This window comes from Fusarium proliferatum, assembly GCF_900067095.1.
Source record: "Fusarium proliferatum ET1 genome assembly, contig: FPRO_scaffold007, whole genome shotgun sequence".
In the NCBI taxonomy this organism is placed as follows: domain Eukaryota; kingdom Fungi; phylum Ascomycota; class Sordariomycetes; order Hypocreales; family Nectriaceae; genus Fusarium; species Fusarium proliferatum.
The window spans coordinates 1,205,836-1,228,919 of NW_022194796.1; the positions used below are offsets into that span (position 1 = coordinate 1,205,836).

Here is a 23,084-nt window from a genome sequence, read left to right on the forward strand (position 1 = left end):
ATTGTGTGACTAGTGGCCTGTTTCATGACAATCACAAACTCTGCCTTCAACGGTCGATCAAAGTCTTGTATTGACTTGTCCTTCAGTTTCCACCTACCGGCAGATTGTTAGCTGCATGATATTCTTCCCATTCCGTGACACGTTCGAGCCGTCCGGCGTCCTCCGCATCCCATGTCTCCGGTAATCTGCTCCGTGCGTCTCCGGAGACGCCGGACCCGAGACTCCGGCTGGAATAGTTCTCGCATATGTAACGGCAAAGACATAGAATGAACCTCAGCTGGAGCAGAACCTTTTGCAATACTGTAAAAACTCTATGAAGCTTTCCGGTGTCTCGAAGCTGTTGATAAGCTCGCCGCTAGATTGAGTCAGGATCCGCCACTCCCGATAACTGGGGTTTCTAGTGGTTTCCTCTTCTCTTTAGTAACTACCTATACTTTACAGGTGTCCGGTTTTGGTATTGCCAATATTTCAACTCCATGTGTCTTGGTCATTGGGTTAAAGGAAGCTACTCTTATTCTTTGATCAATTGTTGCCAAGAACGTGGATGAGACCCAAACACCTCAAACCATGCTTAGGGTATAGTGCAATACAATCGACAGGGATTATATCAACTGGAAAATAGCCGTCATCGTATAGGGGTCAGTACATCAGTTTGTGGCTCTTCGAAGCACTGAAAACGCAAGTTCGAGTCTTGCTGACGGCAAAGCTTTTGGCATTTTGCTTGATTTTTGCTTCATCCAATGCTTGCCACTGTATCCATAAACTTCTTTTACGCCTCGTTTCCCAACAAACAACTGAAAGCCGTCATCGTATAGGGGTCAGTACATCAGTTTGTGGCTACTTGAAAGCACTGAAAACGCAAGTTCGAGTCTTGCTGACGGCAAAATCGTGATCAACAATTGATTCATGTGTTTCTTTTTGCATGGGATTGCTCTCCGCCTCATATAGGCTTTAAGGCATTGCTCCTCTTTGTTCATAGGGACATTGCAGGCTTATCAAAGTAAGGTTTCTTGGAATCGTTTAACGGACACAACTTGACCGGGAGTGCAAACCATAATTGCGAATGGCTGTTGTTAAGATTATGGTTGTAAAACTTTGACTCTCTTCCACTCTTTTGGTGTTTTTGTTATCCTCCCCAGCAGTCTGTAGTTGTAAAAACACACTATCAAAGAGAACATTGTACTCAAAAATACCTTACATTGATCTCGGTGAATAACTGTCCTTAAAATTGCCTATTCGGGTGATTGAAGCTATCAATTACCAATCACGCAACGTGGGGTTTGTGACGACATGACAGCGGCCTGAGAGTCTCACCCAAGTAGTTTCAACTTGCACAAAGAGCGATGCATACTTGTTCTGGAGGTCGCTAACTGGAATGTAACTGACCTTTGTCGTTTTTGGCAACATCTATCTCAATCATTAAACGCACACGCACGTTTTGATGCTCTTGAGACCTTCGCTTTAACCCCTCTTCCCCTCACCAACATTCCGAAAGATATCCGCCATGACAGCAACATCACAGCGCGGTATTAGAATCGCTATTGACAGAGGTGGAACTTTCACCGACTGTGTAGGAGAGAGCAATGGGAAGGAAATTATCATCAAGCTTCTGTCCGAAGACCCGGCCAACTACAAGGATGCCCCGCTTGAGGGTATTCGGCGCATCATGAGCCACTTCCTCGGTAGAGATATTCCTCGAGGCGAAGCTTTGGACACTTCTCAGATTGATTCGATCCGGATGGGAACAACTGTCGCCACAAACGCCTTGCTCGAGAGAAAGGGAGAAAAAATCGCCATGGTCGTTACCAAGGGTTTCAAGGACTGCCTGACCATCGGAAATCAGTCGAGGCCCAAAATCTTTGACCTTGCAATTCGGAAGCCCGACGTCTTATATGAGAAAGTTATTGAGATTGACGAGCGGGTTACACTCGAAGATTACGCTGAGGACCCCGAAAGAACGCAAACAGAAGCAGAGGCTCGAGTCGGCACCAAAGAAGCCGAAGGCAAGGCTCTTGTTCGAGGGTTGTCTGGAGAAACAGTCAGAATCCTCAAAAAAGCCGAACAAGAAGACATTCGATCGAAGCTCAAGAGTGTCTACGACCAAGGCATTCGCAGCATTGCTGTTTGTCTGATGCACGGCTACACCTATCCTGACCATGAAGCTCTGATTGGGCGGATAGCTAAGGATATCGGCTTCCAACATATATCACTAAGCCACGAACTCATGCCTATGATAAAACTGGTTTCACGAGCTACATCTGTCTGTGCTGATGCTTACCTCACACCGGCTATCCGCAAGTACATTGATGGCTTCCAGGCTGGGTTTGAAGGCGGCCTTGGAACTCGTAGTGTGAAGGAGGAGAAGGGTGCTAAGGGAGCGAGATGCGAGTTTATGCAGAGTGATGGTGGTCTTGTCGACGTGGAAAAGTTCACAGGACTCAAGGCAATCTTATCAGGCCCTGCAGGGGGTGTCGTGGGATACGCTATCACTTCGTATGATGAAGAAACAAAGACACCGGTCATCGGCTTCGATATGGTGAGTTAAGCGATGCGTTCCAAGCAGCAGACTAACTCGAGTAGGGTGGCACAAGCACTGATGTTTCGAGATATGGCGAAGGCCGTTACGAACATGTGTTCGAGACAACAACTGCTGGCGTTACAATTCAGTCACCGCAACTCGACATCAACACGGTCGCTGCTGGTGGTGGCTCTCGCCTCTTTTTCAGGAATGGACTTTTCGTTGTTGGACCTGAGTCCGCAGGCGCTCATCCAGGTCCTGCGTGTTACCGTAAAGGAGGTCCAGCCACCGTCACAGATGCAAATTTGGTACTTGGCCGCCTACTTCCTGAATTCTTTCCCAAGATTTTTGGAGAGAATGAGGACCAAGGGTTGGATATCGAGGCCAGCCGAAAAGTGCTTCAGGAGCTCGCAGATCAAGTGAACCGGGAGAATAACAAAAACCTGACGGTAGACGAGGTTGCATATGGATTCTTGACCGTGGCTAATGAGACAATGACTCGCCCCATCCGGTCGATTACCGAAGCCAAGGGACACGATTCTTCAAAGCATCGACTTGCAACATTTGGCGGTGCTGGAGGTCAGCACGCTGTCGCCATTGCAGAGTCCCTGGGCATTCAGCAAATCCTGGTTCATCGATATTCTTCAGTTCTTTCCGCATACGGTATGGCTTTAGCAGATGTCGTTGACGAACGACAAGAGCCCGATTCCTTGGTATGGAGGGACGACGACAAGACAGTTGATGAACTGAAGAAGAAAATGGAGAAGCTAAAGGACCAGTCACGAAACTCCCTACAAGATCAAGGCTTCCAAGAAGATGAAATTGCGTTTGAAGAATACCTCAACATGAGATACCGCGGCACTGAGTCAGCCCTCATGATCGTCAGACCGACGCCTGAAGAGGCCAAGGAACATTTCGATGGGAGAGAATGGGATTTTGGCCAAGCCTTTGTGAAGCAGCACCGCTATGAATTCGGTTTCACGCTTGACGAGCGAGACATCATCGTTGATGATGTCCGTGTTCGTGGTATCGGCAAGAGTTTCCGACACCAAGATGATACTGTTGACAAGCAACTCAAGGAACTAAAGCAGCAGAAGGTTTCCGACAAGAAGAAGATTGACAGCCAGCAGGTATACTTTGAGGGTGGTAGGAAGGAAACCCCTATATTCAAACTTGAAGATCTAGATACTGGCGATTCTATCCCTGGACCAGCCATGCTTGCCGATGGTACTCAAACGATCGTTGTAACACCAAAGGCAACCGCGATTATTCTCAAGACTCATGTAGTCATTAATCTGGAGAAAGAGGGGGCAAAGTCCGAGTAAGTCGTCTGTCGACTACAATTTTGTTGTATTCTAATGGATTTAGGTCTGCCAAATCATCTGAGGATCGTGAGGTTGATCCCATCATGCTTAGTATTTTTGGTCATCGATTTATGGCAATCGCTGAGCAGATGGGACGTGCCCTACAAAAGACTAGTGTTAGCACGAATGTCAAAGAGAGACTTGACTTTTCGTGTGCCATTTTCGATGCCACAGGCGGCCTTGTAGCCAACGCTCCTCATCTACCTGTCCATCTTGGTTCGATGTCTACTTGTGTACGACGCCAGGCTGAGATTTGGAAAGGAAGGCTGGAGAAGGGCGATGTCATAATCTCTAATCACCCTTCGTATGGAGGAACTCATCTTCCGGATGTGACCTTATTGATGCCAGCGTTTGATGAGAAGGCAGAAAACATCCTCTTCTACGCTGCGTCTCGAGCTCACCATGCTGATATTGGCGGTATCAGCGCCGGAAGCATGCCCCCTCACTCGCGAGAGCTCTACCAGGAGGGCGCCTCCATCAGAAGTGAGAAGCTTGTGAGTGGTGGCAAGTTCGATGAGAAACGAGTTGTCGAGTTGTTCTATGAAGAACCCGCCAAGTATCCAGGCTGCAGTGGAACCCGTTGTCTGGCTGACAACATCAACGACTTGAGAGCTCAAGTCTCGGCTAATCAAAAGGGAATCTCACTTATTGAGACTCTGATTGCAGAGTATGGCGAGGAGACAGTGCAGTTCTATATGGTTCATATCCAGAACAATGCCGAGCATTGTGTGCGCCGACTACTCAAAGATGTTTACAAGCGATTCAAAGGCAGAGACCTCTCGGCAGTTGACTTTATGGACGACGGTTCTCCCATTCGATTGAAAATCCGCATTGACCCAGAAAAGGGTGAAGCGGAATTTGATTTCTCGGGTACTGGCCCCGAAGTCTACGGAAACATCAACGCCCCCCAGGCCATCACATTCAGTGCTATTATTTACTGTTTGAGATGCTTGATTTCCGAAGACATCCCACTCAACCAAGGATGCTTGAAGCCGATTCATGTCAAGATCCCCCCCAAGTCCATCCTGTCGCCGTCGCCAGGGGCTGCGGTAGTGGGAGGCAATGTCCTTACCAGTCAACGCATCACGGATGTTATTTTCAAAGCATTCCAGGCTTGTGCTGCCAGTCAGGGATGCTGTAACAACTTGACTTTCGGGTTTGGCGGGAACCAAGACGGCGCCGAAGCTGTCAAGGGGTTCGGATACTACGAGACGATTGCTGGCGGAAGTGGTGCGGGTTCTGACTGGGAGGGAACCAGTGGTGTTCACTGTCATATGACAAACACTCGAATCACAGATTCGGAGATTTTCGAACGTCGTTATCCTGTACTTCTCCGTGAGTTCTCTATTCGGTCCGGTTCAGGAGGGCGAGGCCAGCATCGTGGTGGTGACGGCGTCATCCGTGACATTGAGTTCCGGATCCCCCTTCAAGTGTCTATCCTCAGTGAGCGTCGCGTCTATCGCCCATATGGGCTAAATGGTGGTGGCGATGGAGAATGTGGTCTGAACCTATGGGTGCGCAACGTTGAAAAGGCCAACTGGCAGACTTCTCTGAAACAGTTTCACACAAAGGAAGATGCAGGGGAGGTTGAATACGAGGAGCGACGTATCAACATGGGGGCTAAAAACACAGCTGCTATGAAGGCTGGAGATCGTATCATTATCTGCACACCTGGAGGAGGTGCATGGGGAGCTGAGGGGTCTGAGAGTGTGGCTAGAAAGAAGATTGACCATACTGAGGGCTGGAGGAAGGGTAGTGGTAACACGAGGGATGAGACTGCACTCCAGGCTTAGACAGGGCGAAACACGATATTGGTCTGTTGCCTAGCAAAGTGCTTGCCCTGAATGGTTTCAGCTTGGGACTGGAAGAACCGAAGTCGAAGATGGATGAATACAAAATTTCTGTACGTGAGTCTTGCTTGAAACCCCAACTTGTGTAGCCTAGAGATGTCTCAGGCGAAGCCGCCATCGACGACAGAACTGAGCTACCGTTAACTCTAAACACGTCTCACTATGAAAATTTAACCTGAAGGTTAAGACATTCACAGGTCGTTTACTGAGTTGACTCATCACGTAATTGAGATAATGCTGGTCACATTCTTGAGTGTCAAAAAGCTAGCAACGAGTCTTGTTGGCAACTCGGTGAAACCTCGACAAGGCACCCATAGTGCTGTTATGCCGCCCAACTAGTATATGGTTGGGAGATGTAGGTACCCCGGTATTATGATCATTTGCATGCATCCATGGTAGTGTTCATCCTTTCCAAGCTTGATGTTTTACTGATAAAATCTAACAGTTCGGGCCTTACTCAGATAAGGACTTCAAGAAATATACCCGAGTCTTCTCATTTGAAGTTTCAAGCTTCATGTTGGTACCTTAGTGGCTTAGGCGCCTATGTAGAACTTGTGAAAAGTGACTTGATGCATTGATCACCAGGGGAAACCTTTCGGAGGCTCCCAACGACACACATTAACTGTATAGGCAAAATGTAGCGAAACTCACGCATTGCAGCAAAAAGCTTCTTCTGAAGGAAACTGAGGTGGTGAATTGGCTCCCTCTGCATAGAGGTACCTGAAAATTCTGTGTTGCGATGCAGCTTACAACCTCCAACACAAACAATCACACACAGACACACTTGCATATGGCCAATCTCAATCGCAGATTAACCCCGATAGACTGGTACGATAACGGCCGTTTCCGATCAGACCCTTCTGATCGCCAAAAATTACACCATCACTACTGTCTCTCGAAAATGGCTATGCAAGTCACCGGTGCCACACGGCAAGAAGAACGTTAGAATAAGGCTTGTCTTCCACCGAAACAATATCTATAATATCCAATGAATACGCCCAATTGCTCGCCACTCCTATCAACCCCAGTCAGCCCTACGGGGAATAGACATGGATAATGGGGGCTGCTGCATTAGCTCAACCACTGATGGGCCAGGGTCTTGGCCCCCAATCTCCATATGGGCCCTTGGAGTTGTTGATCTACACTCGATACTCTTGCCCCCGAGAGCCAGAGCCTCGCTGCGATCTCACCCTAGAATAGGCTACAGTGTCTTCTGCCTTGCTAGCATCAGTGTAGCCTATCTTCAAGCCAATGACGGCTTGTCCGATGCAGTGATGCAGTGATGCGGATGGGGCGGGCGTTGAACTATATCTGCATGCCGCGAACCATGAATTGCCTCCGCTTCAACTTCACAAGGCATTCTGCGTGCCTTCTAGGCGTGTAATCTATGAGCCGAAGTTGATGTATCGTGCTTAAACACCCTTCCCCATAAGTCCAGGTTAAAGATTGGTCGGTCAACTCCTACCGTGACCTTGACTGACGCAGAGTTATGCACCTCCTTTGTGGCGGAAGCATAGAACAAGGATAGAAGATAAACAATCGATCAGGTGGGTGTTTGTTACTGACCTGTCAGTTTGAGGGTGTTGGAATGCCATGATTAGACATCGAGTTCCCAAGAACGAAACATCCATATCCACCGTGAACCTCAACTCAGCCATGCTACATCAACCAAGCGGACTAGCTCTCGTAAGGCTAACGAGGCAACCAAAAAGCAGCATGTGATCACGATAGGTCTTGTGCTTCAATGTGCACTGCCCTTGTACTCTATGGCTATTGACCAGACAAGTGCTGTGTAGGATCTCAGGGGGATATTTGTCCCTTCTTGTAACTTGATCTGACCAATCCGCGATTGGTAGTTAAAGTTTTCTCACAACTTCTTGGGCCCTTAAACTCGTTAGGCACCCTTATTCAGAGACCCCTGACTTCATACGGCAAAGCAACACCATTCCGGACCTATTACTTGAAGCAGGAATTCAAGTACACCCCACAATTGTGACCAAAAGGAGGTTGAAGATAGCTTTCCAAAGCTATACTGTGTGAGAATACGTGCAGACATTCGTCCGTTACTAACTCCACGGCAAATTATCAGGAGCCAGTAGAGGCTCTTGGTTGGACCTCGAACCGCAGATGTCTTATTCCCTGCTTCTGCCTGTAACCGAGGCCTCTCCGACGAGCCTTGTTCACTGAGTTTACCGTGCAATGCTTGTTGCCGTACTCAGCCATGCATCTGTTTAGACTTGAGGCTCAACTGCACCCCCAATATCTAGAATCAAGAATTCAGACAAGAAGCTATTTAAGCAACGCCAAGTTCTTAAAAGTTTAACCTCAGTCATTCCTTCTCTAGCTCTTTCTCGACTATCTTAACATCTATACACTGTCCTGGAAGACTCTACTGAAGCTGCGTGTAATACTTTCACGACGATGCGAATAGCTATAGCTGGGGGCTCCGGCCTTGGATATCTCCTGGCAAGCCATATATCCAAAGCAGCAAACGCTTATCAAGTTGTTGTTCTCTCACGTTCTGTAAGTATTACACTTATGTGTACACGATGTCTCTAACAACACAGTCACGTCCCGAATATGCAACACTTGATGTTCAAGTCATGGTTGTTGACTACAATGACGAAAATAGCCTAGCATACGCACTTCACGGAGTTAATCTTGTCATCTGCACCTTTTCGGGGGGTGAACAGATCAACCTGATTACTGCAGCTGTCCAAAGCGGTGTACAGTTCTTTGTCCCATCCGAGTTCGAAGGAAGTCTCGAAAAGCGGCCCGAAAACGATCCGCTCGACCCCTTTTCATACTCGTCCCAAACCAGGCAGCATCTCAGACGTTGTGCAAGATCATCCCAGATGAAGTGGACCGTATTCTCCTGCGGTATCTTCATGGAGAGATTTCTCCCCCGGGGGCTCGGAAGTTTGGCCATTGGTTATGGTTCAAACTTAGCCAACGTGGGATCCTACATTCTTGACATGAATACCTATACCGCTGAGTGCGTTGAAAAGAACTCTCGAGGGCATACTGTCCGTGTCTGCATGACATCTGTATATGATGTTGCTCGATTCATCGTTGCCGCCATTGATTTGGGACCTGCGAACTGGCCTCGGGAGTTTACGATGAGAGGAGATCGTCTGTCGCTTCGTGACATTGTTGGGCAGTGCTCAAGAACCCTGAACGGTAAGTTAACAGTCTAAGTATACAATGGTTATGCTAACTCGTTAAGCGGCATTTTCTCTGTCTCAATGGCAAGCTTCGGATATCGCGGGACTTATGAGCGGTTTCTATCAACAGGGAGACTACGCAAAAGTTGCCTTCTATCGGCAACTTCAAGCTACTGTTGAGGGACGTTACGATTTTGGGCATACATCGTTGAATGGTCTCGTCAACATCCAGCCGAGAAGCTTTCGCCAGTGGTTGAGTGACCATTTTACAGGATAAATCCACTATGAGGGTTTCATCTAGGTTCTTAACTATAGGTCAGCAATACAGTCTTTGACTAGGTTGTGTCGATGGACATTCACTTTCTTTAGTTTACAGCTGTGCTGTATGTTGGTACTGGTAGCAACAAGGCAACAAATTAGCGGCTGGTATCGCGGCTTTCATATTTTACTGTTTCTAGGTAGCTAAAAGAACTAAACTCCGCTCTTCACTCTTTACTGCAATTGCCCATAGAACGTTTTGTGGCCTTTATCCTTATTGCTATAGGTCCTGTTTGAGAACGTACTGTATGGAGGAAATACTTATGAGGGACACCAGGCCTGGCATTGGAAGATCCTGTCCGACAAGCGGCCACACCGAGTCTAAAGACTGAGACGCTTGTCTTTATGACTTGATACTGATACCATTATTTGTTCAGAGCAATCCTGGCCGAACTTTGAGGAATGATTTCATGATTTACGACAATCTTTCCCTTAATTACTAAACTTAGTTCCCGTAATGTAGGCTTGCGTTTCCCGTGACAAACTCCGCCTTCTTCCAAGAATATGACCTTGTAGTTAGTCTTTAAGATCGACAACAGGTCCGGGAATAGGTTCATGTGGAGGCTGGAAAGCCAAACCTCGGGACAAGGTATGACCCCAGTCCAGAATGCGGAGAAAACATGCATAATCCCACCAACGATCATGGTTCACATTCCGTTTCTGGCTCTTAGTTCCGCGGTGAAAACACCAGAAGTCCATGAACCCGGAATCTCTTCCGCACGACTTACCCAAAATGGCGGAATACTGGCTCGAGTTGGAGGTCGGACCCCACTGGAGGTCCCCGATGAGATGTAGTCGATGGCTTGTGATTGAATGCTCTGACAAGTGTTAGCAGTGCAGACCAACAGTGATAAAGCAGCCTCGGGCGGGATCCAACATGTTCAAATTTGTCTTCTCTCACCCCGTTCAATCATGGAGGCTTCAGGCGCAGATAAGGGCTTCTTTCAGAAGCCTCCCGTTCTGAACAATCAGTTTCATGATGATGTGACCTTTCAGAGATGCTTTAAGTGTCAGTTTAAGGCCAACTAATATTACTCGAGGCCTGTGCTTACTTGTCTTTGCAGTGTTTCTTCCACATCAAATCGTTCAGCAAGTCCAAGCTGAATTGGCTTCACTTGGAGCTGATGTCCTCTCCGACCAAGTTTTTGCTTGGATCACGGATGCTGAACATAACAAACCCTTCCTTAAAGGATCAGGTCGTGATGTTTTCGGCCAGTGGAAGGGTGATTTAGTCACTGGTGAAGGGTGGCGTGGTCTTCAGAATTTTGGTCTGTCCCGAGGGTAAGACATCTACGTTGTTGACTGATCAGCTATTGACATGTCTAGATTTGTCGCCGCTGGATATGATACTCCATTTGGGGCATTTGCAAGAGCATACCAGTTCATGCGCATACAACTTTGGACGCCATCGTGTGCCAATGTCGGTTGTCCTTCCGCTATGCAGGATGGCGCTGCTCGACTTCTACAAACACACCTTAGTAGCCCAGAACTCGTTGCAAAACTCACAGATGAGCAAAAGAAAGTATTCGAGAACGCTTTCAATCATCTAACCACACGTGATCCACAGAGTGCCTGGACCAGTGGCCAGTGGATGACTGAGCGAACAGGGGGCAGTGATGTGTCGTTGACCGAAACAACAGCAGTGCACATGCCAACTTCTGAAATCCAGCTCGCCTCGAAGGATGAAGATATACCATTAGGACCATGGAGTATCAATGGCTTCAAGTGGTTTTCGTCAGCAACGGACTCAAGAATGACTGTTCTCCTTGCTCGAACATCTAGAGGCGGACTGTCAACCTTTATGGCTCCCATGTACAAGCACGATGCGAGTGCTACCACAGCTACGGGACTTCCGAAAAGCAACGGGGAGCAACTTAATGGAGTTAGGATCCAGCGCTTGAAAAACAAATCAGGCACACAGAGTCTCCCAACAGCTGAACTAGTCCTCCAGGACATGCGAGCATGGCTTGTAGGGCAAGAAGGCCGAGGCATCCAGGAAATCGCAACAATTTTGACCTTGACTCGAGTTCACTCTTCAGTTGCTGCTGTGGGTTATTTAGGAAGAGGACTTGCCATCGCAAGAGCATATGCTCAAGTTCGAGAGGTTGGTGGCGGAAAGGGAACTCGAATGAAGCTCACAGAGAGTTCATTACACATGAGAACCCTTTCAAAGGTATCTTCCGAGTATCGCGGCCTTATGCTTCTTACCATCTTTACATCATATGTCCTTGGAGTTTCGGAGCATGACATGGCGTCAGATGCAAATCTTTCATCTGCGCTAGAGGCGTTGACACCTTCTGCACAACATGCTGCGCCATTGATTCGGGTTCTTACTCAGCTCACAAAAGCTTACGTTTGCAAAGCATCGGTACAACTACTCTTCTCTTGTATGGAGGCGCTCGGTGGTGTTGGGTACCTTGCCAATGAAGAACAAGAGTACCTCAATATCGCCCGCCTCCATCGCGATTGTGCTGTACTGCCTATCTGGGAGGGCACAACAGATGTGTTGAGCACTGACTTCTTGAGGGCTATTAAGCATCCAAAGGCTGGTCAGGACACTCTGAACGCCCTCGAAGACTCCATTAAGAAAGGTACGGCATTTCAAGGAAAGGTATCTTGGCCTGAAGGCTTGAACCCTTTGGACGTTTGGAAGAGCCTGAGGCAGCGTATTGAACGAGAATCGCCGGCAGACTTAATGGGAGATGCTAGGGAAGTTCTCTGGGCTGTGGCAGACTTACTGGTGTCTGTTCTGCTCTATGTTGACGCTGGTAGTGACGGTGATCAAGTGTCACTGGACATTTTCCATCGGTTCTTGGAAGGGAAGAATGTCACTACGAAGCGAGAAAAGGTCTCAGCTCGAGAACAGCTTGCTAAGGACTTCGCAGTTGTGTATGGAGGTACTGGAAACGAGATCTTTGCCAAGCTTTGACAGCACCATTGGCATTAATTTATGGCCGTATCATGTCACTCATCTTTGCGAATCTAGGGCCAACACTATTCTTGTTATATATAAAATGAAAGCTCAAGAGGGATCAAGAATGTTGAACCAAGTGTAAAGAATGGGTATCAAATTGTTGTGCGCCTATCCCCATCAACCCTGCAAACTCTTGCATGTGCCCTTAAAATTCTTCGCCTTCAGTGTAACCTTCTTACACGTCGTAGCATCTGTGTGTTTCTCTCCATACAGAACAGTACCCTTTGCACTCGTAGAAGTCTTTGAGCAGGAGTTGAACGTGCTTCCTCCATCGTGCTGAAGAAGCGTATTGCTGCCACTCTTTTGTAACGTCCATGATTGGAAACCAGGCGTTGGATCGACGCATTTGAGAGCACCGCTTGGGCTGAGAAAGCAAGCGTTGAAGGCGTTGTCTCGAAGGATGTCTTGAGAATTGGACAGATCGATACAGTAGAAGCCGTTGGTTTTGCCGGCATTAAGCAGCAGGTTGCCGTCGCTGTTTTGTTGGACTGTAGCACTAGTTGCCACATCTTGTAACGTGAAGCAGCAATGGCCATCGAAGACAGTATCACGAGGGATAACTGCAGCTGTGGCCATGGAGCACAAGAGAGTGACCAGAGTGGACGACTTCATCTTGAAGTGAAGGGTATGATGGATGATGTGAGCAGTGTAAATTAAGTATAGGACGAACTTGTAATATTATTGAGTCCAGCTCAATTGTTAAAGATAGTAATAGAGAACTCAAACATCGTAGACATCACAAGAATTCCCTCACCTTTTATAATTCTGGAGACCTCATTATCCATCACCCGTCGGGCTCGGCTTCATTAAGGATCAGCAGAAATAAATCCATTCAAAGGCATCCAACCGAATGTGAGAATGCACGTTGGTCGAAGGATTGAGTCAGAAAGGAAGCCACTTGGCTCATGATGGTCAGCAGAAAGTCACATTTATCGTGAAAAGTCGGTCTCTAGAGCTGTGATGTCCCGTGCAGGTGATTCCAAGTGATGGACGTGACGATTTCCATTGGGAGTCTCGGGGTTTCGCGCTATAGGACGAACAAAACTAGGGCCATTCTCAGGAGCGAATGGCTTGTCAGGAACAGCCGCGAACTAATTACCAGAGTGACATTCGACGTGATTGTTGGTGCTATGCCGTTCATGCTCCGAGATGCAAGGCACAAGGTGGGTGACAGGCCAGGGATATCCTTCTTCACCGCAGTATAGAAAGCGGGGATAGCTTCATTTCATGCGTCCAGCCACAGACTGCCAGGGAGAACATCTTGAGGAGAAGATTGGTTGCAGGGAGTCAAGTGTGACGATGCATGGATCCTGGAGGTGATAAAGGTGCGTCTACCTACTGGGAGCTGTGAGACTAGCTCAGCCAATCAGAGGCCGTAAAACGGTTAATCACGCTGCGGGTGGAACGCCTGTACAGTCACGTGAAACAAGATGTCGGTCATCGGCGAAGGCCTTGGAGTGATGCACCGTTTGTTACGCTCAACTCAAAGCGTAACCGTCTGTGCCTCTACGTCACATCCTCTACTCTACATTCAACGCTTCACTTTACCTCTAATAGTGTGTTTTTCTACGTTGATGTGCCATATTCTTCATCAAATCATGTCTCACCACATCTGACGTGTTCTTGTTTTGATCCTTCGTTATCATAAGCAGCTCATCTGACTTCAGCGATCTTCTGCTTAGCACGCTTCCCCGACCTGCCTAATCCACCTACAGTATCCTACCGTTTCACCGCTCGCGGGCGACTTCCAGCTCTAACTTATTCATAAACCTCCACCGAACACTTGAGAGCAACTGCTTCCTCCAATCAATCAAGGAATCATGGCGGACGAACATACCATGTCCAATGAAGAGTGGGAGGAAGTCTCTCAAGACATCCCCTCACTCTCGGACCCCTTCCTTCAGCAATATCTCACAGGCCGAGCAAACCTCATGAGTCAAGAACAAAAGTCTCGCACAGATGCTTCATTCAGAGCCTCTCTTTCACCTATTGCCAAGCGTGCGAGTGACATTGTCGACCGCATCCGCGACCAGGAGAATGACTCCATCTGGACCCCTCAAGTTGAGGAAGAGCTAGCCCAAGCAGGAAACGAGTGCATCTTTCCCGGAATGATGTTCATGCTGGCAAAAGATCGCATGGAGAAGACCAACCTTTGGAAGATTGTTCGACGCATGCCAAAGGGAGCCCTGCTTCATTCTCACATGGATGCCATGGTCAACTTTGACTTTCTCTTTGACGAGCTTCTGAAAATGCCAGGAATGCACATGTGTAGCGACCGACCTCTCAACACTGAAGAATCTCGAGAGGATGCAGTTCCTAGCTTCCGATACAGAACCAAGGCGGACACTGATGGATCTATTTGGGAAGAGAGCTACAAGCCTGATGCTTTTGTGCCACTTCCAAAGGCGGCAGATGAGTTCCCCCATGGTGGACGATCCGGCTTTCTCAAGTGGCTGAAGGGTCGATGCACTCTTTCCGTCACAGACAGCCATGAGCAACACCATGGAGTCGATGCTATTTGGGTCAAGTTTGGGAAGTGTTTCCTCGTGTGCGCCACCATCATTCACTATGAGCCCATGTTCCGTATCTTCCTCCGCGAACTCATGAGGAACCTCAAAGATGATGGTGTCAACTGGGCTGAGCTTCGGTAAGCCATAAGTCAACAATTCCGATCTTGTTCTAACAATCATAGATTCACTTGGCCACTTAACTACTGCCGTGATAAGCAAGAGGAGCCTGAGAAAGACTACATTCACATGTTTGAGGTTCTGCGCGAGGAAATCGATAACTTCAAGAAATCGCCGGAGGGAAAGGGTTTCTGGGGTCTCACCACTATTTGGACCTGCCTGAGAAGCTGGCCGACCCGTCTGATCGTAGAGAACATGGACTGCTGCATCGCTACCAAGATCGCTTTCCCTGACCTCATTGCTGGTTATGATTTGGTTGGACCCGAGGATTTGGGTCGACCCCTTTCTGATCTACTCCCCGAGCTTTTCTGGTTCCGCAAGCAGTGTGCCATGGAAGGCGTCAACCTCCCCTTCTTCTTCCATGCAGGGGAGACACTTGGGGATGGCACTGATACTGATGCCAATTTGTTTGATGCGATCTTGCTTGGCACCCGACGCATCGGCCATGGCTTCAGTCTCTTCAAGCACCCCCTGTTGATCGACATGGTCAAGGAGAAACGGATTCTCATCGAATCGTGCCCCATCTCGAACGAGGTCCTCCGCCTCTGTGGCTCCGTAACAGCCCATCCCCTGCCCGCCCTTTTGGCCCGTGGTGTTCCTTGCAGCCTGTGTAACGATGATCCCGCTATGCTCGGGCAAGACACAGCCGGCATGTCACACGACTTTTGGCAGGCTCTCCAGGGGTGGAAGAACCTTGGTCTTGCAGGCCTTGGCAGTCTCGCGGAGAACAGCGTTAGATGGGCCGCTTTTGAGGATCAGAGCCAGACTGACTGGATCAACGACATCAAACAGGCTAGTCTTGGGACGAATGTCAAGGCCAAGAGAATGCAAGAGTGGCAGATCGAGTGGGAGAAGTTTTGTCTCTGGATTGTTGAGGAGTTTGGAGACGAATTTGGAGATGAAAAGGAGAAAGAAAAGGCCAGTGATGCCTAGACACTTCTTTACGACAAGACCATAGACTAAGATGAAGGGAAATTTGGTGCATATCGGCGTTGCATACTGGTATTTAGGTGCGTTCAACACAGACGGTTGGGGAGTTCAACCATTATCTCCATGGATAGGGGCGTATCAGAGGTGTACTTCATAAAGATCTTGTGCCTAGAAATGTCAATAAGACTAGAGAGTCAACATCACCCACTTTGAGTCGTATTTTCGTGATGGGGATGGTGGCCTTCGTCACGATGCGAGCCCTTTGGTCTCCTACAGCCAATCGTACATCATCGACATTTGAAGATTCCGTGTACAGCGGAGCAAGAAGAGCCACTCCGGATCCTATGAATAAACGTAATACATTAGATTCTAGAGGTGACACAGGAGATTGTGAAAGTGCACAGGAGTTAGCTTTTGTCTGTCATTAATTACATTTCATTTGTATCAAGGTTCAAATATCTACTGGTGAATGGCTTTTTATCTTCGTATTTGGCCCAAGGAATGGGCGGTTCAAAAAATGATTAGGAATAGAGGCACTGCAACATGAACAAGGAATGACAATTTTAGGGCAAGATTTTGATTCAAGTATAGTCTGTAATTCGGAACACCTGTGTAGTCTTCGTGTATCTGTAGTTGGATGATCATCTGTGCTAAATAGTAACCCCTTCCCTTCAACCCCGATCCGATCGATAGACTCGCATGTTTTCTATATCTGTCAACGCCTGGTTGTCTCCAACTTCGGTGTGCTTATCGGCACCAACGACACATGCTTTCTCAACTCCATCATGAGCTATGGTTGATAGTAGAAGCAGTCTACGCGTTTACCTGGGTCTGGATGTGTTTGATGTTGAACTTGATGTACCACTTGGCGTCGGAGTGTGCTTCATGGAGTATCAATTGTCCAGACGCGAGTTCAATTTCCTGTCATGATCTCCCAGCGTTGCGCATCATGTACGGGATCTGGATGTCGCAGCAAGGAACGTCCGATTGATATCAGTTGCCGTCGACAACCCGGAAGAGGCGAATGTGTCGAGCCAGAATCGGTCCGCAGCAACAACTCGTGGTTGTCGATGCAACAAGCACGCGAGTGAAGCTGAACTGGAGATGAAACAAACCAACAGGCTAGAGTTGAAATCACTGAGGGGAAGCACATTAGATATACGAAAGCAAGACAAGACTGCCACGGCGATGACTTACAAACAACGGGCAATTGGTTGGTGAAGATTGAAGGTGCAGCCAAGGAGACACAGTACGTGTCATCAAGAATTCTGCTGGATAAAGGTTTCCATCGCCAGCCGATGCGTAACAGAGATTGTGTTGGTTGACTTGGGCGTCCAGCAACCCGTATTCAGATCCTGGCAATTCAGATATAACATCCGTTCCGTCATAGCCAGCTGAGTCACGTACTCCGAGCCCTTGAGAGTGTTGGCTTGGAATGTAATGAGACAATCAGCGATTGAAAGAAAGAATGCGACTTGGCTGAACAAGACTGTGGGTGTGTGTCTTGCTGACGAAGGAAACGAAGGTCGAGTCCCGATACCGTGAAAGAACGTGCAACCGCAGACTATATCCCGAAGCTGAGCACATCACTCTGTATGACCAACTTGGTATTGGATGCAAGCCTGGGAGAGGGATGTATTTGAGTTTTCGGTAGAACAATGCTGTTCGATCATTCCGACGATGGTCTAATCTCCTTGGTTGAACTTGGCGAGGTTTGTGGGTAATGTTGTGACCAGGAACTCTAAGCTGTATCCAGTCCACCGAAAGCGAAAATGCTAGGATGCCAAAGCATATAGCTCTGTTCGACAGAAGGCAACCTGGTTGTATAAACTCGTGCGAGGGCATTGCACTCAAAACAGTTCAGTCTCTTGTCTCATGGAGAATTGACCAGGATGGCCCAACAGGAGGTTGGTTCCCATGAGTCTCCTAGTCCAACTACCACGATGAAGGAAGCCAGATGATCTGGACATCGATATCTTGAAGAAGAAAGGCATCGTGTCTCCAGACTTCGTTGCTGTTGACTGTGCCCACCATGGTGATGTAGCGCCAGCCATACCGGTTGCTGAGCTACCCGCCTCTGTATCAATCTCACCCAGATTGCGATTTATCTTGTGACAAAACACACCTTGGTGGAAGCTATGGCGAGTCTCGGGATGTAAAGAGCTTGAATTCCATACAAACGATGACAGAGATGAGTTTGTGAAGGGGCGGAGAGGCGGAGGAGGAGGGACGGGAAGGCATAGAAAGTTATGAAAACAGTGGTGGTATTCGATGATCCATACGGTAGCTGTTCGCAGTCGATAATGGTCATAGAAGGCGAAAAGAAAAAAGAAACCCAAACACCAACCCAAAAAGATTAGGGGGCAACGTGGTGATGGACGAGGTACAGTTAAGCGCGTTTCGTCCGACGCGCGCCTCAAACCTGGTGCAAAGTTTATTATTGCATGAGGTATACCAGAGACAATAAGGACGAGTCTCTGGCTCGTGTTGCTTTTTGAGCCAACCAACCAGCAGATTTCATGCTATGCAGTTTATCCTCAGGCTGCCGTAGATACGTAGGTCCGAACTGGGTTTTGTGAAGGGAATTTGTGAAAGGAATACTTTGCTGCTGATCTTGGAAACAAAACGGAAATAGAATTTCCATGTAAAAGAAGGAATGCTTTGTGCGATAACCGCGGTGTGAAAACCGGAACTGGGGAAGAGGTCTTTTTGATGTTGGACTTGATGTTGGGTATAGAGATGGAAAGATAATGCTAATGTGAAGGGAACGGAGTGTTTTTTGTCGCAGGATAGGTGTCTGAAGAATCGACATCTGCTTTAATCTGATCAGATCAAATCCTGAGATATTAGCATTTTGAATGTATTCATCATTGGCTTGGTGTACTTACAAGTTTCTTGCTTGAGCAGGGTGTGTCTCGGTAGAAGAGACATTGGAAAAAGAAAACTCCGCAATTGATGCCAGCACGAAATGCGGTACGCTTGGTTGCGTGCCGGAGGGGACCAGTTTCTTAGGCCCTGTCTTTTACTCAGAAATGAGTGGCGATTACCAGAGGTGACTCTGGCTGGCTTGGGGGGTGCTCAAGGTGAAGAAACGAGATGGGAAAGGAGAGGTGTCAGTGACAGAGAATATTCCGCAGTAGAGTAGCATGAGCTCTGGTTTGTGATACACATTCGAGTCAGTTGCTTCGAGTAATGAACCGTCGGAGCAGATTCTGACTGTTTGGGGGTGCTCAAGGAGGAGAAATCGCTATGGCAAGGGAGGAGGGTTGAGAGGATGTTGGAAAGGGAGAGATATTGAGAGGAAAATAAAAAAAGCTCCGCATTCGATGCCAGCACGAGATGCGGTGCGCTTGATTGCGCGCCAGAGGGGACCAGTTTCTTAGGCCCTGTCTTTTACTCAGAAGTGAGTGGCAATTACCAGAGGCGACTCTGGCTGGCTTAGGGGTTGGCCATGGAACTCATTCTCCTCTTCTTGAGCGACCCCCAACATCACGGGGCAGAGTAGTAACTGTCACTGTTATTTCGAAGCGTCAGAGTCATGTTGTCCTCAGTAAGTCCGGGGCTCGCGTATGGGAACACTGTACTTACCAGGTTGTGGTGATGCTGATGCTGAGGAGAAGGGGAGAGGAGGAGGGAAGGTGGAAGGAAGAGGTCTTATAGCAAGAGAGGCACAGTTTCTCAACTCTGTGCGCACACGAAAAGGGGGTTCGTTTGCCCTAAGGCTGAGGTTGTTGGCCGTGAGTGATTCAATGAACAGTTGTTGGCAGTCGTTGACAGTGCCACAGCACCGCAAGGGTAAGAACTCCAAGAACTTGACATAATACGTGTAGACTTTGGCGGTATCTCATGTGCATAATCTCAATTCTGTTGTTTTCCAGCTAAGGTAGTCTTTGTGGAGTGTAGTAGGTCTTGGCTTACCCCTGAATCACTTTGCTGGCCAATTTCCAATGGCTCTTGAAACTCGGGAAGATATTTTGCAATATCTTGATAATGGCTTACTTCTCGGAAATAAGGCTGTCTATTCTTCGACAAAAAACACTTCAGTGACATATCTAGGCAGTAACATGAGCTCTGTTTGAGAGAACCTTCGGCAGCATAAAGGCGCAGAACTCATGTCATTCCAGGTTGACAAAAGTAGACACATGGTGGTAGGCGTAGGTAAAAAGGATGCCGCCCACGTTTTTTACCGAGAATTCCCTGAGTAATCTACTAATGACACAGTCCCAATAAAACTGGTCTTCATCTTTGCTCTTATGTGGTCCTTCTGCGACCAGTTCTTGATTGCACGGCAGGCGTTGGCTTTCACATTGTCTCTGCTGTAGCTTCAAATCGCTCCCGCACGGATCCAGACGCACACTGCCAGGACCCAGGTTCAAAGGGTCCTTGGAGCTCAATACAAAGTGTTCCATCCGGATAATATGTCAGTCAAAGGCGGCTCCAGTCTGATAATGTGACAGTTGCTCGTGGGGTGAACGCTTAATCTAGACGAAGAGCGAGGGGGCCGAGGCTTTTTGGGCAGTAGTTATGGAAGAACTACAGTCTGGTGGGAAAGATGCTTTCAATGCTCTTGAGCACGTCACGAAAAGCACTACCTTAACTAGCCATAGTGTGTGGCATTAGTTGTTAGTCCCAGTTTTTTGTGAAAACGGACATCGTTGACAGTGAGGATGTGTAACATATCAACGTCAACACAAACCAAGCGAGCTCTTTCTGTAGCAATTAGGGTCGACGTAGCTGGTTGAGTAGGACCAGTGCCACCAAGTTTATCAGCAAAGGGGTCGCGATCGGGTTGCGGTGCTAGTTTGTTCATGTCAAAAAGTAAGAACCCAAACTTCTCGGTCACGGGGCAGAATCAACTCTATTTTGACATCGACTTAACAGGACATAAAATAGCTTAGTCAGGGGTTAAGCCTGTTGTAGGATCATCGCTGTATAATATGTAGGTAGAGTTATACATCTTCGTGGGACATACCAAAGGGGCCATCGTGGCGTCTCTTGCAGGGTTTCCGTCCTTGTCGACTCAGTACATTCGCTAAAGAAAGCTGACCTCTGTCAAGTGTTCTGAACTTCTTGTGTGTGTGTGTGTGTGTGTGTGTGTGTGTGTGTGTGTGTGTTGTCTCTGGCTAATGGCCAGTTGGGGTGATATGTTGGGTGGGAGGGATAGTGGTATGTCCTAACTATCAAAAGATTGATCCATTCAGACCCAAAAAACAAAGAAACTCCAAAGCACACCTTGAATCTCATTCAATATTGCTTCAGTGGTTCCTTTAAGGCAGTCCCAGGCCCCCCAAGGATGTCCCTGAAGCAGTGCTCCTATTCTACCAGTCGGCTGTGTTCATGGGTCGGTCGTCGAGGACTATAAAGGTCCATTCAATGTCCTCAAGTTTGATGGGTTCTCTCATGCTTTTGATAGCGTCATGAAGGGGTTCTGTCTAGGTGTAGCAACTGTTCCCCATGCGCTGCAGGATCATCGGACTTGACTGGTCGTGACAAGTTCATGTCACGTACCCCTGAACTGGCATGGTTTCAAAATATTGTCCTGTGACGAAGTCTCTCAGGTCCAGCTATCTAGTGTCAACAGTGAAGGGCAGGGGAAATGAAAGAGTTCCCAGTGTTCTTGAGCTAGGTAAGATCAGGCAAGCATTCAAATCTAATCTGCTGTAGCACACTTGAATAAGTGACAATCGCCATTGGACTTGAGTATCTAAGCCCAGTCGACAATCAAGCCAGAGTCAGAAGTTGCAGTTTTCATGGCCCCATCCCCAAAACAGTATTGAGCATTGAGTAGAACTGATCATAGACCTCTCGCAGGTTAGCAAACTATGCAATCAGTTCGACTTGAGGACCCGTAATGTGGCCCTTTCTTAACAAAGCCTCATATCGATCCGGTATGGTGTAGTGGCTAACATTTCGCGCTCTCATAACCTGAGAGATCAGTTCCGCGGAGCCCAGGGTTCGATTCCCTGTACCGGAGTCCCTTTTTGCTATTCCTTCCATCCAGATAGCTGTAGTGAATTAATCTTTCTTTCTTGGTTGTCTATTTATCTGGATGCACACACACAGGTGCCATGTGGCTAGACCTTGAGTGTTTATTTATAGCTTGTCTTATTATAGTTATTATATCTTAAAGGCTATAAGAGCCAGTCTTTAGAGTCTGCAAGCTGATTATGGAGCTTTGAAGGAAGCCTGCGAAAGGATGAGTGAGATGTGAAGTTAATGACTGGATGGTTTAAAGAGGGTAAAGAATGAGGTTGAAAGTGATCTCCAAGCGGTGGAGAACAATAGGAGAAATTGATAATAAGTGCCGAAAAATAAATGCAACTTGTGATCTTTCTATTATGCTCTCCTCATATGGGTGGCCAGGAGAGGAGGCTTTGAAGTCGGCCCCTGATGGCCCAGGTTTGCCGCTACGCAAAGGAACTCCATAAGCACAATTCTTCCATTTGTGTTCTATCGGATCCCCGCGAGCCATGCTCGGTTGATATCTACGTTGGCTCCAGGACCTATTAGCCAGAAATATGCGGACACTCGACGTGATTTCAATCAGTAACAGTAAGCAACGAACGCATCCAAAACCAAAGGTTTTATTTGCTTAGCAGAGGATAACTTACTTGAGCGAATCCATCTTCCGTGCAGACACCTTCAATAACGGCCCTGTTTTGTACCTATCTTGAAGAGAAACAACATAACGATGGATCACTTCCCATTTAAGCGACCTGATGTACATCTTGAGAAGAAACCAGATGTGTCTTGCGTGTATACCAGTGAAAATGTTGTCTGCCACGATGGACTTGGCTTTCTCCATGATTAAGCCACCATCTAGCTGTCTTTACGCTTTCCCACCAAGATTACTTACAAGCGTAATTCATCAGATGGACTACTGCAACTGTCTATCTTGAACTTCGTTGTTCCAGTAAGGCACCATCGGAGTTCACCTCCCATTAGAGAGGACCGACAAGACGATGGTGCAGCCCGTAATCGAGGAGATATTGACAGAGCCAACCCCTACGAGGACATAGACCTGGCTGAGGGGGTTTCTGACGATGAAATTTCCGATGAACCACAGGATCCAGTTGTATCAGATCCCTTTGCCCAGAAATGGGTAGCCCGGCTAATATCTGCAACACAAGAGCCGCCAAGAGATATCACCCAATTCCTCATACCAGGTATTACGCTCCCTATAGTCAACTATCACAGCCATGCTCCAGAGAGCGAAGGGTTTCGCAGAGATCCAAGATTTAAAGATGCTCAAGGGAGAGGATTTCAGGGATGAGCGACG

The 23,084-nt window shown here is 47.8% G+C and overlaps 6 protein-coding genes and 3 non-coding genes across 9 annotated transcripts; 7 read left to right on the top strand and 2 right to left on the bottom strand.

Annotated features, from left to right (window-relative positions):
• Positions 1–621: 621 nt before the first annotated feature.
• Positions 622–703, top strand: tRNA. Its single transcript is given in 2 exon segments — positions 622–658; positions 669–703. It is a non-coding gene; the product is annotated as a tRNA-His (tRNA).
• A 97-nt stretch (positions 704–800) lies between these two features.
• On the top strand, positions 801–883 carry tRNA. The gene is given in 2 exon segments: positions 801–837; positions 849–883. It is a non-coding gene; the product is annotated as a tRNA-His (tRNA).
• Positions 884–1,504: 621 nt separating this feature from the next.
• On the top strand, positions 1,505–5,675 carry FPRO_07803 (uncharacterized protein; the record flags this gene model as incomplete). Its single annotated transcript, XM_031234101.1, has 3 exons — positions 1,505–2,536; positions 2,581–3,839; positions 3,887–5,675. 3 exons carry the CDS (start codon positions 1,505–1,507, stop codon positions 5,673–5,675), a joined length of 4,080 nt encoding a protein of 1,359 aa, XP_031083872.1.
• Positions 5,676–8,153: 2,478 nt separating this feature from the next.
• Positions 8,154–9,173, top strand: FPRO_07802 (uncharacterized protein; the record flags this gene model as incomplete). The annotated part of the gene is made up of 3 exons (XM_031234102.1): positions 8,154–8,255; positions 8,300–8,912; positions 8,959–9,173. The coding sequence occupies 3 exons, from the start codon at positions 8,154–8,156 to the stop codon at positions 9,171–9,173; spliced, it is 930 nt and encodes a 309-aa protein (XP_031083873.1).
• Positions 9,174–10,126: 953 nt separating this feature from the next.
• On the top strand, positions 10,127–12,143 carry FPRO_07801 (uncharacterized protein; the record flags this gene model as incomplete). The annotated part of the gene is made up of 3 exons (XM_031234103.1): positions 10,127–10,223; positions 10,279–10,495; positions 10,541–12,143. The coding sequence occupies 3 exons, from the start codon at positions 10,127–10,129 to the stop codon at positions 12,141–12,143; spliced, it is 1,917 nt and encodes a 638-aa protein (XP_031083874.1).
• A 162-nt stretch (positions 12,144–12,305) lies between these two features.
• FPRO_07800 (uncharacterized protein) lies at positions 12,306–12,800 on the bottom strand (the record flags this gene model as incomplete). The annotated part of the gene is made up of 1 exon (XM_031234104.1): positions 12,306–12,800. One exon carries the CDS (start codon positions 12,798–12,800, stop codon positions 12,306–12,308), a length of 495 nt encoding a protein of 164 aa, XP_031083875.1.
• Positions 12,801–14,008: 1,208 nt separating this feature from the next.
• Positions 14,009–15,808, top strand: FPRO_07799 (uncharacterized protein; the record flags this gene model as incomplete). The annotated part of the gene is made up of 2 exons (XM_031234106.1): positions 14,009–14,835; positions 14,881–15,808. 2 exons carry the CDS (start codon positions 14,009–14,011, stop codon positions 15,806–15,808), a joined length of 1,755 nt encoding a protein of 584 aa, XP_031083876.1.
• Positions 15,809–17,740: 1,932 nt separating this feature from the next.
• Positions 17,741–18,116, bottom strand: FPRO_07798 (uncharacterized protein; the record flags this gene model as incomplete). The annotated part of the gene is made up of 2 exons (XM_031234107.1): positions 17,741–17,872; positions 17,931–18,116. 2 exons carry the CDS (start codon positions 18,114–18,116, stop codon positions 17,741–17,743), a joined length of 318 nt encoding a protein of 105 aa, XP_031083877.1.
• A 3,573-nt stretch (positions 18,117–21,689) lies between these two features.
• tRNA lies at positions 21,690–21,779 on the top strand. Its single transcript is given in 2 exon segments — positions 21,690–21,726; positions 21,745–21,779. It is a non-coding gene; the product is annotated as a tRNA-Glu (tRNA).
• The last annotated feature ends 1,305 nt before the right edge of the window (positions 21,780–23,084 follow it).